The sequence below is a fragment of the Hakea prostrata genome, chromosome 9 (genome assembly GCF_041222555.1).
Source record: "Hakea prostrata isolate BN-2017 chromosome 9, UWA_Hpros_2, whole genome shotgun sequence".
NCBI lineage: Eukaryota > Viridiplantae > Streptophyta > Magnoliopsida > Proteales > Proteaceae > Hakea > Hakea prostrata.
The window spans coordinates 641,030-655,789 of record NC_142608.1 but is presented as its reverse complement, the minus strand read 5'-3'; the positions used below and the strand labels follow the sequence as shown (position 1 = coordinate 655,789).

General features: G+C 37.8%; 1 protein-coding gene across 2 annotated transcripts; it reads right to left on the bottom strand.

Moving 5' to 3' along the window:
* Window positions 1-224: 224 nt before the first annotated feature.
* LOC149003880 (ribosome biogenesis protein BRX1 homolog 1-like) lies at window positions 225-14,185 on the bottom strand. 2 transcript variants are annotated; one of them, XM_089168315.1, is made up of 9 exons: window positions 14,031-14,185; window positions 12,351-12,550; window positions 12,120-12,261; window positions 10,590-10,668; window positions 5,513-5,637; window positions 4,298-4,399; window positions 1,487-1,555; window positions 1,212-1,310; window positions 225-664 (listed from the first exon to the last, which is right to left on the bottom strand). In XM_089168315.1, exons 2-9 carry the CDS (start codon window positions 12,536-12,538, stop codon window positions 533-535), a joined length of 936 nt encoding a protein of 311 aa, XP_089024441.1. In that variant the 5' UTR covers window positions 12,539-12,550; window positions 14,031-14,185; the 3' UTR covers window positions 225-532. The 2 variants fall into 2 exon arrangements, with proteins under 2 accessions (XP_089024441.1, XP_089024440.1); XM_089168314.1 differs by having other exon boundaries at window positions 12,351-12,565; window positions 14,031-14,184.
* Between the last annotated feature and the right edge of the window lie 575 nt (window positions 14,186-14,760).

Sequence of the window (14,760 nt, the reverse complement as noted above, 5' to 3'; positions counted from 1 at the left end):
GGGTGTGGCAAAAAAAAAAAGTCTAACATGAAAATTCTCCAAAGAAAAGACTCTCAATCAAACACATTACATCCATAAAATGGCATACCTAAACCGACACCTGCAGAGTGTTTATCACAGTCGTATGCTGCCAAAGAGACCTTGAGAAAAAACTAAAAGGAGCTGTAGGCTGGGCTAATTTATATCACAAATTGGCTGATAGACCAAAAGGGAAGAACAAACCAGACCCAAAAGCACAATCAGATTTGATTCAAAAATCTGATGAACAGTTTACCACTTGTACAAAATTTAGTAACTCAGACCCAAATTTATCTGGAAGGCACTACTAACAGGGCATCAAGACAAGTGATTGTTCCAATAAATAGCACCTTCATTTCCTCACAGTTCCATCAAAATTCTAGCTGCCTTTGTGAAGGGTGGGAAATGCATAACTCCACACCAAAGTCTGCATATATTGCATGCCAGGGTAAATCCAATAGGAATGACTATGGTTCATGTTGAGCCAACCACATGCTCTTCGGTTGGCTGGTTATCAATCTTTCCATAGATCTGCAAATTCATCAGGCTCCAATGGATTTGACAGCTCGTGCATCTTCCTCCTTGTCTTGGCCTTGACTTTCTTTGCATACTTGCCAGCCTTTTTCTTCTTCTCCAATGCTCGAATCTATATAAATCAACCACAAGAGGCATATAGTCATGAAGTATTGGAAAGAACTACTACATCAGGAAGACAATTGATTACGATGGGTCATCACAGCTGTTTTGGCATCTAATTTGCAAAGAGAGCACATGACTAAGGACGCGCCGCATAGTAGGGTTTAGCAATAATTCTGCGCAAGAGAAACTCTAGGGAAAAGATCAAACACAAAACCTAAATCATCCACCGTAGAGCAATAAAGAATCCATCGGAAAGTAGGGAAAAGATCAAACACAAAACCTAAATCATCCACCGTAGAGCAATAAAGAATCCATCGGAAAGCAATCTGCGATTATGTCCATACAGTACATACTTTGGATAATCAGCGATAGTAGTTATGATCTATTCGCTCATTGGAGAAATCCATCAAATGGTAAATGCCTCATGATTTGTTTGTGTAATTAACAATAAGCAGGATTTACTCCTCCCAGACCAGTATAGACAAACCAATAAAATCATGAACTAGAGGACGGAAACCCAAAATACATCAACATGAACACAACAATATTCAAACCTGGTTTGGAGATACGTAGAAGGGGTTCTCATATAGTGTAGGACCTCCAAAGCTGCCACCAAATATCTTGATAGGATTTAAACAAAACCTTGGACCAACCTATCCACAAAGTGTTTCCCAGGTTAAATTAGCAATCATAACTGGTTCCCCCAGCCCCCTCTTTTTTCTTTTGGGGGGTTGTGGTGTCTTCTGTTGTTCAGGGGGTTTGGGGAGGGGGGTGCATGAGTGGGTTAGCAATGTCAATGGCAAAAACTTGGACGCACTATATCACAAACCTCAATAAGGGTCATTTTGTCAAGAGCACCCCGGTCCATTTTATCCGTTTCGTTATGAGGAACATTAATCTGTGAATACAAAATCAAGATACATAAGTAATTACCTCAGAATTTATTTCCAAAAAAAAAAGAACCTGACTGACAAATTTATTTCAAGCAAGCAATGGTACAGAAGCAACTACAACCAATAAAAAGAATCTCACTGCTCTCTATCTGGCTTATAAAAGAAAGAATAGCCCACCTAGCTTTCATAATGATGTCATGATATTCTGAGTGGCAAAGGAAGGTAGATAAGAGCAACCCTGGATGTACCGCTACTATAAATAAATAAGGAAAAATCTGCTATCTTTTAGAAAGAGTAAAGAGCAAGAGGAGAAAGATAGGCTTGCACAGGTGGTGGGTATTTCAAGAGGGAATCTACAACTAGAACATATGTTGAACCTGGAAACCTCAAGGAGAAGGCTTTGGCTATGGAAGTCCAGGCTATCATCCTATGGAGGAAGGGTGGAATTGATTTACTCATTAATGCAGAGATTGTATTTCCATGAGTTGGGACTCCTGGGAATTCCAAATTCGGTGTGTTCAAAAATAGCATCTTTCATGAGTATTTTTCTCAGAAAAGGAAACATTGTATTAGCTGGGGAACAGTGTGCTTGTCAAGAAAGATAGGCGGGTTGGGATTCTCAAGAGCAAAACAGGGTAGTGAAGCTGCTTGCATCCAATTGATTTGGAAGATGGCATCAAATCATAACTCCTCGTGCATTAGGTGGATTTATTCCAAATAACTGCAGGCAGAGACTATTTGAACTGCAGCAAGGTTTGTACCTGATTTCTTAGTCTTGGAGAAAAATGTTAAAATTAAGGAGCAGGGTGGAAAAGTTAATGGTAGTTCAGACTAGCGTTTAACCAAGCTATGGTGGACAATTGGCATAATTGAGGTGCTATATTCAATGTTTATGGGGGCATGCCTGATATGACTCTAGGATGGACATGATGGTGCTTGTCAGGTTTTTTGACACCTAGGGATAGGAGACTGGCCCATTTGTGATAATGGGGAAGGATACGGGATTATTTGGACCAGATTGCTGGTGGAACATTCTCTAGATATGTTCTTTGATGACTGATGAGCCCCTAGTCCAGGTGAGTTTAGTTTACAGAAAAAAATTGAAACTTTGTTCCAGATAGAGAGGATAACATACTTCATTAGGAAGTGGTGTGGGCTAAAGAGCCTATCCTACAACACAATTTATGTGCAGTGAAGAGTACCCCTGAAGAGCCTTCCAACCAAAGGTGTGATATTTCATTAATCTCAGTCAACCGACTTCCACCAAAATTTCGGAATTTTTTTTTTTTTTATAATTTCGATCCCTCATTTTGGTGGGGGTTTTTGGGTCATTCTGGCCTTGTTTTTAGTGTCCAGCCTAATTGAAGCAAATAAAATAAACACACATGGGAGTGTTACTTTCACCTAAAACCTAACCCAAAGTGGTGTTCTTGATCGGCACATTCTCAACTATATGCGGGCACAACTCTTTTAAGTCTGGCACATGCATTTTAATTCTATGTAAATATGGATATGATGCAAGAGAACACTAAAGACAACTAAAAATCAATATACAAGTAGTACTGAGTTAAAACAATTAAGTGTATAACATAGAAGTATATGAATGAATTATAATTTACAAATTTACAGCACACATCACACCTATGAATAACCTAATGATAGTTATTGTTGTGTTGTGGTGGCTCTATCGTCTCAACCCCGCAGGCCTGCCTCCACGACCGATGGACCAACTCAGCCCATGTCATCAAACCCATATAGTGCTCCATATAGTCGGGCATTGCCCTCTTGTAGGTAACATCATCCTTATAAAACAACCAACCCATCTTAAAAAAACTGTCGTAAGGGTAAGGACTGCCACGAGAGATTTCGGAAATTTTGGTGAGATTTTGAAAATTTGGCAAAATTTTCAACTAAAATTTAGATTTCTCAATCTCAGCCCTCATTTTGTTTCGGTGTGGACCAAAACATTGAAATGATCTCCGCAAAACTTTGCCTGAGATTTTGAGAAATTTATTACCATGCCTCCAACTATGGATTTGCCAAATAATAGGGAATGATTATAAATTCTAGTTGCATTCTATAGTGGAATGGAAAGACGACCTGGATCGTCTATCTTTTAAATGTTTAGCGGCCTCCATGATTTGGGAAGAAATTCAGAGGACATGCAGCCCTGGTAGATTGAGGTTTAATCATTTAGGAGTTGACAGTCGGTCAATCAGGAAGTCACGGAATCTGTTTGCTGAGGCAAGCCGATTTTCGCAGCAAGACTGATGTAAACCAAATACTAGGGTTTTGGATTTTGTTATCAAAGCCTAAAATTGGAATCACTCCAGGATCCTCTCTCTGAGAACCAGCTGTCTAATAGACAATCCTTGGAAAGCTTAAATTCTATTATTGTAACCCATAGTAATAATTCTAGGGTTTTGAGGGATCGATTGGGAGGAAATTAGAGTTTCGGAGATGGAATTCATCCGTCCAAGAGGATACTAGCTTCAAGAAGAACCATGTACAGGTAGATTCAATTAAATCTCCTAACTAACTTTGCAGTGGGGACTCAACATTTAATTTGTACATTAAGAGATGGATGACCAGCAATAAGTATCAGTAAGGAATGAAGCAATCTAATCTTCACAGTTCATAGAGCAGCTAAATATATACTCAAAAGAATTTTCAGAAAATTTGAAATAGCACTATTTTGTACACAGGAGATCAAGAAATGAAAAATACAACATACAAGAACTATCTACCTGGTAATTCCGGAACCATATGTGATCATCAACAATGGAGAAAACAAACACATGGTCATGATAAGGTTTGGATTTCCTGTGCTCCTTTGGTATTCCAAATATCTGTGAAATAAATTCACTATGTAAGTACATTGCTTCCAGTTGTAAAAAGCCAAGTAAATTTGAATTGTACAATAAATTCTTCTGAACATATCCTGAAAAAAGCGATGCCATGAACATAAATTAATATAATGAGAAAAAATAATTGAAAAAACAAGCATTATTCCGATGAAAGAGGAAATACAAGATGAAGTCAATCCACACCAAAATCTCTGGTTTGCAGTATTCATTGTTCTATTTTCCTTTTTCATTTTTTTCCAAAAATCTCTGGCTTGTTTCCAACAGTCAAACAAGCCACAATTTAGAATCATCAAGGGATTCTAGAACCCCGAATAGACTTCACCATATGACAGAATAAAGGTGGAATATTGGTCGAGAAGTCCCTCACTTCTATGACAAATTGTTTCCAACAAGATAAGTAGGTAACCATATTGTCTGCCCCAAATGGTCTGAATGATAGAATTCACCCCTTTATACGGAAAGTGGCATAGAACTCCAGTAAGAAAAGAAAGGGCAACATGTTGCTTCTGTTCAGTGGTCAAACTGAACCTATGCTTATCAGTTTTTGTTTCCTCTTTTTTAAAAAAAAAAATTAAGCTTAGCTTGAGTGTTCAATAGGGTAGTTGTATGGACTATCTAATTAGTATTTGGGGTTTGCTATCGTAATTGCCAATCTCATAAGATTTCATTTTTGAGATTTAGGTCCCATACTTGATTAAGTTGTTAATTTGTATTTTGTGATGTTCTAAAATATACATTTTTAAGACACTTTAAGTTGAGAACTCCCTCCTACCATGAAAAGTGTGCGTCTTGATTGTTATGGAAGTTAAAATAGGGATAATTACATGGTTAGCAATTTGTAGGTTTTCCTTTACAAAATTAACCACACAATGTTTCCATCCAGAAAACTAACTAAATTTGACTTTTGAGTTTACAAAACTAGCCAGAACAGTGACTCTCCTCCCTTTTAGACATTAATCTAGATGATTCCTCCTTCATCATCTAACACATTAGACTAGAATTTTGACAAACAGAATTCGGAAAGCAAGAAATTTAGACAAAAAACTAAACCAACTGTTAAAAGAAACAGGTAAAAACAAATGAATGGCATCTTACCTGAAAGATCAACTCTTTCAGAAGCTTCCAGTGAGGATTTTTATCAAAATTAGAGGAGAAGGACAAAATTGGCCGTGAACCTTTAAGATGATTTCCAGTCAGCTTCAATTCTTCCATGGTGTGCACTAAAATTAAACAAAAGAACTATTAATGGGATTTTTAAAAAGCTGATTTGTGCACGCACAAAGAAGAGTTTCATGGAAAAGAAAATAATGAACCAAGGGAGGGGACCATAGCAAACAGAAGAATGAATTCTTATCTACTTGAACTAATACACAGCTGATAACTACATTAAATGTAGAAGCAGTTATTCAAACCAAAACGTACTATCGACTTGTTGAGACCCAAATGTACTAAACATTAGATTTTTATGCAAGTAGATAGAAGTCAAACTCAAAAGTCAAGCTCATAAAAATACTGATGCACACTCACTTATTAGAAGAGGATGTGTCCTAGGAGCTTGAAGGAAATTTCTAACAGAATACAAATAACGACCCCAGGAGATTACCAGTCAGATGAATGATCCAGGTCAGTCCAGTCATTTCTCCACAAACCTATCAAGGGTGTATAAGATGCAGTTCCTCTATAGCCTGGCTGAATAGAAACAGTCCTTAAACCAGTTGATGCAGACTCACCACCAAAATTGGATTGTTTCATCAGGGACAAGCTAGGGTTTGGTTATATAAATGTTGAGCCTTTGATCCTAATGGATTTTCCAGGTGATGGGTGATGTAGCATTTAACCAATAGATGATCAACCAGGGCCCAGTGCTTCCATGATCTTAATTAGAACCCGACTCAAATTTTGGAATTACGGAGAATTCCAAGTAGAAATAGGACTGAGAGGTAACTGGGTAATTTCAGAACACTGGTGGGTGGATGTGTTTGAGAATCAGGACTCTCTTAGATGTAGGTTTGTTTAAAGATTCAGTAGGCTTCAATGGTTAGATTTGGTTGGGCAGATTCTCACAAAAACTCCTTGGGTGTGTGACCTTCTAGAAAAGTTGAATTCCCCTAAAACAGCAGCTTACTTGAATAGGAAAACCACAGTTTATGATGACTGGATGGGACAGCAATATGAAATCAGTGTAGGGAATAATGTATGGAGCTGCTGATTTAGAATGAATTCTAATGGTGGAATTAGACCATTGATGGGTGTAATGGCTGAGTTAAGGGAAAACAAAATAAAGAAAAGGGGGAGTAGTTGCAAGATTGGGATTTCAAGGATTAGAGGAACAGCAGAAGTTCAAATCAGTACTCCTTGCTATTAAAGGACAGCCACCAGAATGCTTGAACTAATCCTTGAACTCGCAGGGATTCCCCACTCCACAGCACTCTTGAAGCTTCTTCAATGGAGATCGAATGAGACACTAGCAAGGAATCATAGAAGAGAGACAGGGGTATAGCAAGACTTATTGAAACACAGCAATTGCTCAAAACACGCTTCCATTCATCAAACCGTGGGCTCAAAGCAATTACATCAATATAAGCCACATTGACTGACATAAGACTTAGACTAAAACTAGAACTCGAATAAAAGCTAGGACATAAAATAGAACTAGGATTATTCTTAAACTCACAAGTTACTTTTCACATTAACATTAACTTTAGGATTCCTACTAGACTTGCCACTTGAAAAGAGGACTACAATTAATCGGTTTACTAAAAATTTGATCAACCTAAGCCTAAGCTCCGATTTCAGTCTGGCGGGTGTAGGGAGCTCCCCTGCACCTGACCTACTCCTAATGGTTCGTGAGGGTGTTTCTTGTCACAGAGCACTCCCTAATATTTTAGGTAGTCATCAATCACTAAGCAAGTCCTACAGTTGAAAAACAATCTGAGATAAGAAGCCTACATCGATTTCAGATCTAGTTACTGTTCTTCCACTGAAAAGTACTCTAATCTACTGGTACTCAACATCTTGGGCCTAACCTGTATCACATATTGGCCCTCCCTAATATTTTAGGGAGTCATCAATCAATATTGAGAGTGATCGCAGATTTTAAGGATGAAACATCATCTCAGATGAATACCCCACATCAATTAAAAATCCAATTTCTGCCCTTCCACTAATGTGAGTTTCAGACCAAGTGCTACTCATTATTGTTTCTCAGATCTTGCGGCAGCAAAGAAAAGGAAAGAAAAGAAAAGAAGAAAGAAAAAAAAAGAAAGAAAAAAAAGAGAATAGAAAGAAAGAAGAGAGAAAAAAGTTCAAGAAGAGAGGCAAGATTCAAGATCCAACTAAGAATTCAAGAAACCTTACCAAGTTCAAAATCCAAGATCCCAAGAATAAGTCCTACACCTAAAAACCAACCCATAACATCCCTAAACCCTCCCATACCCAACCACAAGCTTCCCTAATCATCCTAGGGAAAGCCTGGGTATCACTAAGCACACCCAATACTTCTTTGTTAAAAACCCTAAACATCCAAAACCAACCCATATTGATGTTAAAACCTATTATCCCAAAACCATCCCATAACGATACTGTTAAATCCTGACTTGTCCCTAAGATTTTCCTAAAACCCTAATTTTCCCAAATCTGACCCTAAAACCATCCCATCTAGATTTATTAAGAATATCTAATTACCAGGTTTGGTTGTTCTTTATTTGCTGGTTTACAAAGGGAAGGATTCTGGGCTAACCCTAATTTTAGGGAAATAATTACACATCCCCTAACCCTAAAATCATGGCTACATCACGTACCCTAAACCCATCCTACAATGTTATTTCCCTACCCTCCCACAATTATCTCATCAAAGCTGGTTGAAAACATAACTTTCCTTAACCCTTCCCATAGTTCTTTGATTGTTGGTTCAAAAGGGGAGGTCTTGGAGTAACTCTAATTTTAGGGATTTAATTTCATATCTCAAAAACCCTAGAATTTGGGTTACATCAATAGTATGATAAAAATAAAAACAAATTAAATTATTATCCATAATTAAACCTAACTCTGCATCATCATTTGATCTTGTATGAATTCTGTTTTCCACCTATCTTGTGTCTGGAGGTAAAAGCCATCAATCCTCCTCACAATTTAACACCCATTGAGTTAAATGACACACTTGCCCCTTCCCCCATCACACAACAGTTAAATCCAAGAAAACCGCTGTGATTAACACATTGTACTCCATTCATGAGTTCCTTTTATTACAGTTGATTCTGATGAATTACAGTACTGCCACCATCTGCTTCTTGCACTTATTAAGTGCAGGAACCTTATAGAGTTACAGATATGCTAGCCCTTAATTCTGAAGTCTCTTAAAAGTTTTGGTAGCCCAAAAGTGATCTAATTCCAGTTTTGGAAACCTGGATCTCTATAATTAAGTTGTAAAATTTTAGAATTTGATGTTGAAAGAACAAAGGAGACAGGGAACCATATCAGATCTAAATCTGATTTATGCTGCTACGTGGTGAGTTGCAGAGTAAATATTCATTATAATCTGTTGGGGTTCTTATAACTTGCATTCTATGAGAGCAGCTGGATGTAGAAGACAGCAATCCTCCTTTTGATATAACACCCTTTGAGTTACATAATTTAACTGCCCAAGTCCCACTTCAAGGCTAAGACTAGGAGATGCCACCAGGGTTGGGCCCAGCAGCATATGAATTCAAAAAAGGTATTCATTGTGGACTTGGTTTTTTTCCAAGCAATGTAATTTTCAGTTGAGCAGGGGAAGTCAGGTCCTTTTACAGATATGCTTTATTAAGACAGCATTTTATTTCAATAAAGAGCCCATGATTTTGAGTCAAAAAGTTCCTTGAAGGGTCCAATGAAACCAAGGTCAGCTGCTCTTTTATTTCCTGAAGTATAAAGTTCAAAGTCCTACACCAACTAGACCAACTAGGACTCCTATAATGTTATTATAAATAACCCCCAAGTGAAAAGGGAGGGCAACCCTTCAAATTGTTTATAACTTCCTTCAAGCTTGAGAGCTTTCATGAGCATAGATGCTGCAAGTCTGGTTGTCCAAAGTCGGAACAGGCCAAGATTCAAGAAACTCAAGGTCTAGGTCAGATCAAGCAAAGTTCCTTGTTATAGCGAAAGACAGCCAAGCTCCAAACCCATACCACCAACAACCAAGCATATCTCTAGGCTTCCCGCCAAGTACGGCAAAATCAACTTAGTGCTTTTGTGACACGGGCAAAGCAGAATACTGAAACCAAACAAAGCAGGTAAACTACGGCTTTTACATTTTTAACCCCAAACCCTGGTTCAATCCCTCCACGCCATTACAAGAACTCCATATCTTCCGGTTTCACATCAAGATGCAACCGAGCATAGCCACAAGCCCCCACCATACCCCCTAACCCAATCCAAGTAATAGAACTGACCAACCAGACCCTAGTTCTTACAATTAATTTGAAACCTTATCTTGAAACCCGAAAATTAAGAATCCTCATTACTTCCAATCCACCCAAACCAAATCACTCCAAACTTAGTGTATCCAGCCCAGTAAACCCAAGGTTTCATACAAGTTTCATTGGATTTTGATAAATTTGACCACCTATAGGGTTTTCTCCCCATTCCACCGATTCTTGAGAATTTTCCTTTTCAGTCAAAACTCAACCTGATCCCATTAAAATCAACCATAACCATCCCATAAGACCTAGATTACCATCACCCAAAAGAGTTTCAAGTCCCCAGCCCTTTGATCCCATATCTCAAAACCATTTCCATAGGCCACAACCAGACCTACTCAAACCCTATAGTTTTTGGAGCCTGGAGTTAATTTTGAACCAGATCTTGACAGCTTCGTCCTCATTCAATGGAGGCTACATCATCCCCTCCTATGTCATTATCAATACCAGGAATACCATTTCCTGTTTTGTTAAACTCCAATAAATCAGAATACTGTCAATATCTGCCCTTTCCATTATTAAGTTATGGGGTGCAACCATGCAACAGAAATGGTACATTTAACATTGTTCATAATTCATGGGCAGTCAAATGTTTGGGTGAGTGCAAGTCCCCAAAGCAATCCAAATCAAATTTTTGGGAAGCAGGAGTGCAGCAGCTTAGTAAGAAAAGAAAACTGAAATAACTTCTTATCATATATAAGCAGAGAATAAATTACCAGCATTGACCAAAAATTTTACAGATGGTCCATTAGGACATTTGGCCATCCAGAGATAAAGATCCTTTTGCTTTCTGCACTGAAATCAAGAAAAAACAATGTCAGTAACAAATAGGAGCATTATTCTGCACTAAAGAACCATAGAACAACAGTGGGGCCCCCAAGACTGCAGTAAGACACATATATTTGATAGATCCAGACAAATGCATTATAAACAGGTCTGCTAATTAGCTCTCTGCCCTGGTAGAGTCTTCAAAGCATAGGATAGCCAATATTAACGTTTAATAAAGTTAAATAATGTACATAACTAGGAGATGATCCAAATTCCATATCCTTCCATTGGAAGATCCAGATACCGTTAGACAATGTACTACATTGCATTGATTTCTTCTTTCTGTCATTGATTTCATAATGAAGGCAAATACAGAGGTTCTGCTTGAAACTAGAACATAAACTTTGCAAATTTTTTGGGGCAATTATGATATCTAGGCTTCAAATGTAGTTCAAATACATTTTCAGGTTTGTCTGGTTTCAAGAAGTCAGGCTCTGATTATTCTACTTTTTGCTAACCCATTACTCTCTAAGGTAAAAGTTGCTGACTCATTAGGTCCCCAATCAAAGACATTTTGGTTCTGTCTCTTTAGAAGCAGTTACAGAATCAGAAACCAATAGAACCATGAATATTAGGGGTCCTATTAAACAAATCTATGTGTCAGATAACCTTAAGGAACCTAACCAATGATCTTCTACCAGAAAGAAAAAAAAACAGGTGACCTGTAGAAAACAAAGACATTATAAGCATCACCAATCAAAATTACTGAAGGATGGGCTTTTTTTTAAACTTTTAGGCTGCAAAACAGTCAAAACTGAAAGAGGTCATGCTTTGTTGCTTATAAGCAGCCCTTGTGAACACATAGCACAAAACAGAACAGTAATGACCATTGCAACAGGTGCCTCTGACCTCTTACGCAAGCAAGGTACATGGATGAGGGCAAAACTTAATAACAGTAGGCTTATACTAGTCTATTATCAGAGGCTTGGCAATCTACGGCCTCCGAAGGCCTTCTTATAGGGTTCTCTTGAATGATTTTCCTTTTGTCTTTGGTGGGCTTTGATGCCAATGGTTAAAAGAAGAATAGTTACATTTAAATAAAAATTAAAAAAATAAAACCCTACAATTTTAAAATTTTAATTTATATATGATCTTTGCAGCTATAACTTTCCATAGTTGTTGTTGCTAACACACAAAGATTCTATCTCAACAAAGGCAGACACCAAATTAGTAAGGCAGAGTTACAAGTCCGATTTGTTTCTTCCCACCTCCCAAACCCCATGCTCCTCCTGGTATGTAGATATCAAACTGGATTGTTTCCTCTATTATAAAATGACATTTCATTTTCCAAAGAAACAAAGTCTATAGTTCAAATTGCCAACATGTAAGAAATAAACCAAGCAAACAAAGTCAAAGGAAATTTAACATTTTAAACCATGTCAGTAAAAAAAAAGCAAGTTCAAGTTTCCACGTTTTACCTCAAAAAACAAGCAGGAAGAGCAGTTTTTCAGCTCAACAAGTTCATTCAGAGTGGCTCCTTTGCTCTCTTTGGACTCAACCTTGTTATCTTTTTTGCAATGAGGCAAAAGAGACACAAGATTCAACATCAAGTGCCGGTACCTAAGTGCCAATAAGATCACCATCTCAACTAGACTTTAAAAAATAATAATCACACTTGGAAAGGAAGTGTAATGAAAATATTTTATAACCTGTAAATGATGCGTCGAGAACATGTGACTAAAACCTTCTCTTTGTTTCTAAAAACTAAGGAATCAGTTTTTTGCTCTTCAACCTTGTTTTTCCAGCCCAAAAGGGTCCGTTTAGGTCTCTCTGGAGCAGTATCATCTTTCTTAGGTTCTGAAGCAGCTACTTCACTGTGTTTCCTCTTCTTCCCCATTGAGAATCTAAACTGCAGAGAATAAACCTAAACCCTAGTGTCAGTAATTCAGTTACGACTCAGAAATATTAACATTTTCCCATTTCCTTCCACAGACATAACTCTGAAAATCCATGGCTGAATAAACCGAATGTAGCATAAAAGATTCCATGACCCAAAGAAAAATTATCACGGATGCATCCACAAGCATCAGTGTTGAATATACAGTATTGAGCTAATAGAAGACACAACAGCAATTCCATGTAGGTGTTAATATAACTTCAGAAAGCAAACGAGAGCCATTGAAGTGAACTGGGATCATATGGACACAGATCGTACACATGTTAAACAGCTAGATGGTAAGAATGCTTTGCAAAAAAATCTGACACAATGAAGTACATATAGATATGTGTATAATATGGCTGTACTCTATAAACTATAAAACCCATACAACCTGATATGAGATGCTTTTAACAGCCAACTCATAATGGCATGCTAATTTTTGGTACAATCAGATCAAATGATCCAGAGATGGATAATTGCTTCTTATCTTTAATTTGATGTAAAGGAACTAGTAGATCGAGTTGCTTCTGCTATCATTTATTCCATTTGGATTTCTTATGCTCCTAGTGTTTTGGGGCATCCAAACAACAATTATATACCTGCTAATCTGATGCCCACCCTGCCTCGTACTGTGCACGAATGGTATTTCCTAACGACCCATGCCATTGTGCATGATAAGATACTTCCATTGATTGTTGTAAATTTAGGTGACCATTAATGGCTGGACCCCACAGTTTCTCTTTGCAAGTGAAATGCAATACTATAAGAGCTATACAGGTTGCAGTTCCATTGATTAGGATCGACGTTCGATATTTGGCACATATGTGTATTTTCCTGGCTAGCCAACCCCATTAAGTTGGGACAAGTCTTGATTGATGATGATGATGATGATGGGTATTCTACTGGCTGCACAGGCAACACAGGAAAATTTCAAGACAAGACTTCATGTTTTGTCTAATTATTAATATCAGAAAGGTATCAGCACATATTGCTTCTCCAACAAATGAAATTCTACTGGAAAACTTAAAAACAAAAAATCGAGACTTGTATTCCAGTTACCCTGAACCGTTGGCTCCCAAAAAAATGCGAACAATTCATCAAATAAGTAACAATGCGAACTCTAGTCAAGAGGGTACTCACGGAAGAAATCAAATAGCAACATGAGAAGAACAAACTAAGCCTACAACATATGAACACACTTTCCTATGAATCTGTGAAGAATGACAAATTTAAATAACCCATCAACTTTCTGAGATTTATTTAGCTAACCTTTTAGCTAACGGCTCTGCTTCTCACAATCCCACAACCAGGGGATACTACTCGAAGAAGATGGAGAAGACAGGGAGGGGAAGATAGATATAAAACGAAGATAAAGATCAAAGTAAACGAAGTCCAAAACCACCCAACTGAAACCCTAAGAAGCTAAGCAATAACCGACAGATGTACATACCTTGCTGCTTCCACCTTCACTCCACCGTGTCTTCGCTACGGCCCTCGGGATGTGACGCCGGAACAGAGGAAAAGCACAGTAGGCGGGAAAGAAAACGGGAGACGGAGTGAGAGAGACGGTTTTAAACCCTATTGTACCCAACAAAATAAATAAAAAGGATCTAAAACCCTAACCAATATTTACCGATTTAACCTGTTTTTCCATTGTAATCTACGTGTATATATAATAGTTTCCACCTCAAATGTATGGCTACGTGTCTCCGAAAAATATTACAAAGGCCAAGTTAGATTGGGTTGGACTCGATCCAATGCCTTAACTGTAGCCAGGCCTAGGATCTCACCCTGGACCATTATAGGCGCTTAAAACCCATTTGGGTCCTGATTTGGCTTTGATTACCTTGAGTTTTGTCGGTTTAAACTTCAGCACTACGGCCAATGCAGAGCTATTCTAGTGGTTGAAACCAACATCTCTTAGTGAAGATGTCATGGGTTCGACTCTCACTGAGCTGAGGCATATTAATATCCCCATCCCCTGGCTTAATAAAGCCCCTTTGTATAAAAAAAAAAAAAAAAAAAAAACTTCAGCATTACCCATCACCATGGCACCATGGTGAATTTGACCTTGGGATTATACCTCAATCATTATAAACTCTAATGCTTAAAAAAACGAGGGTTAAAAAACAGAGAAAAATAAATACAGTTGTAAGGGTAATCTGGTCATTTTACCTTTA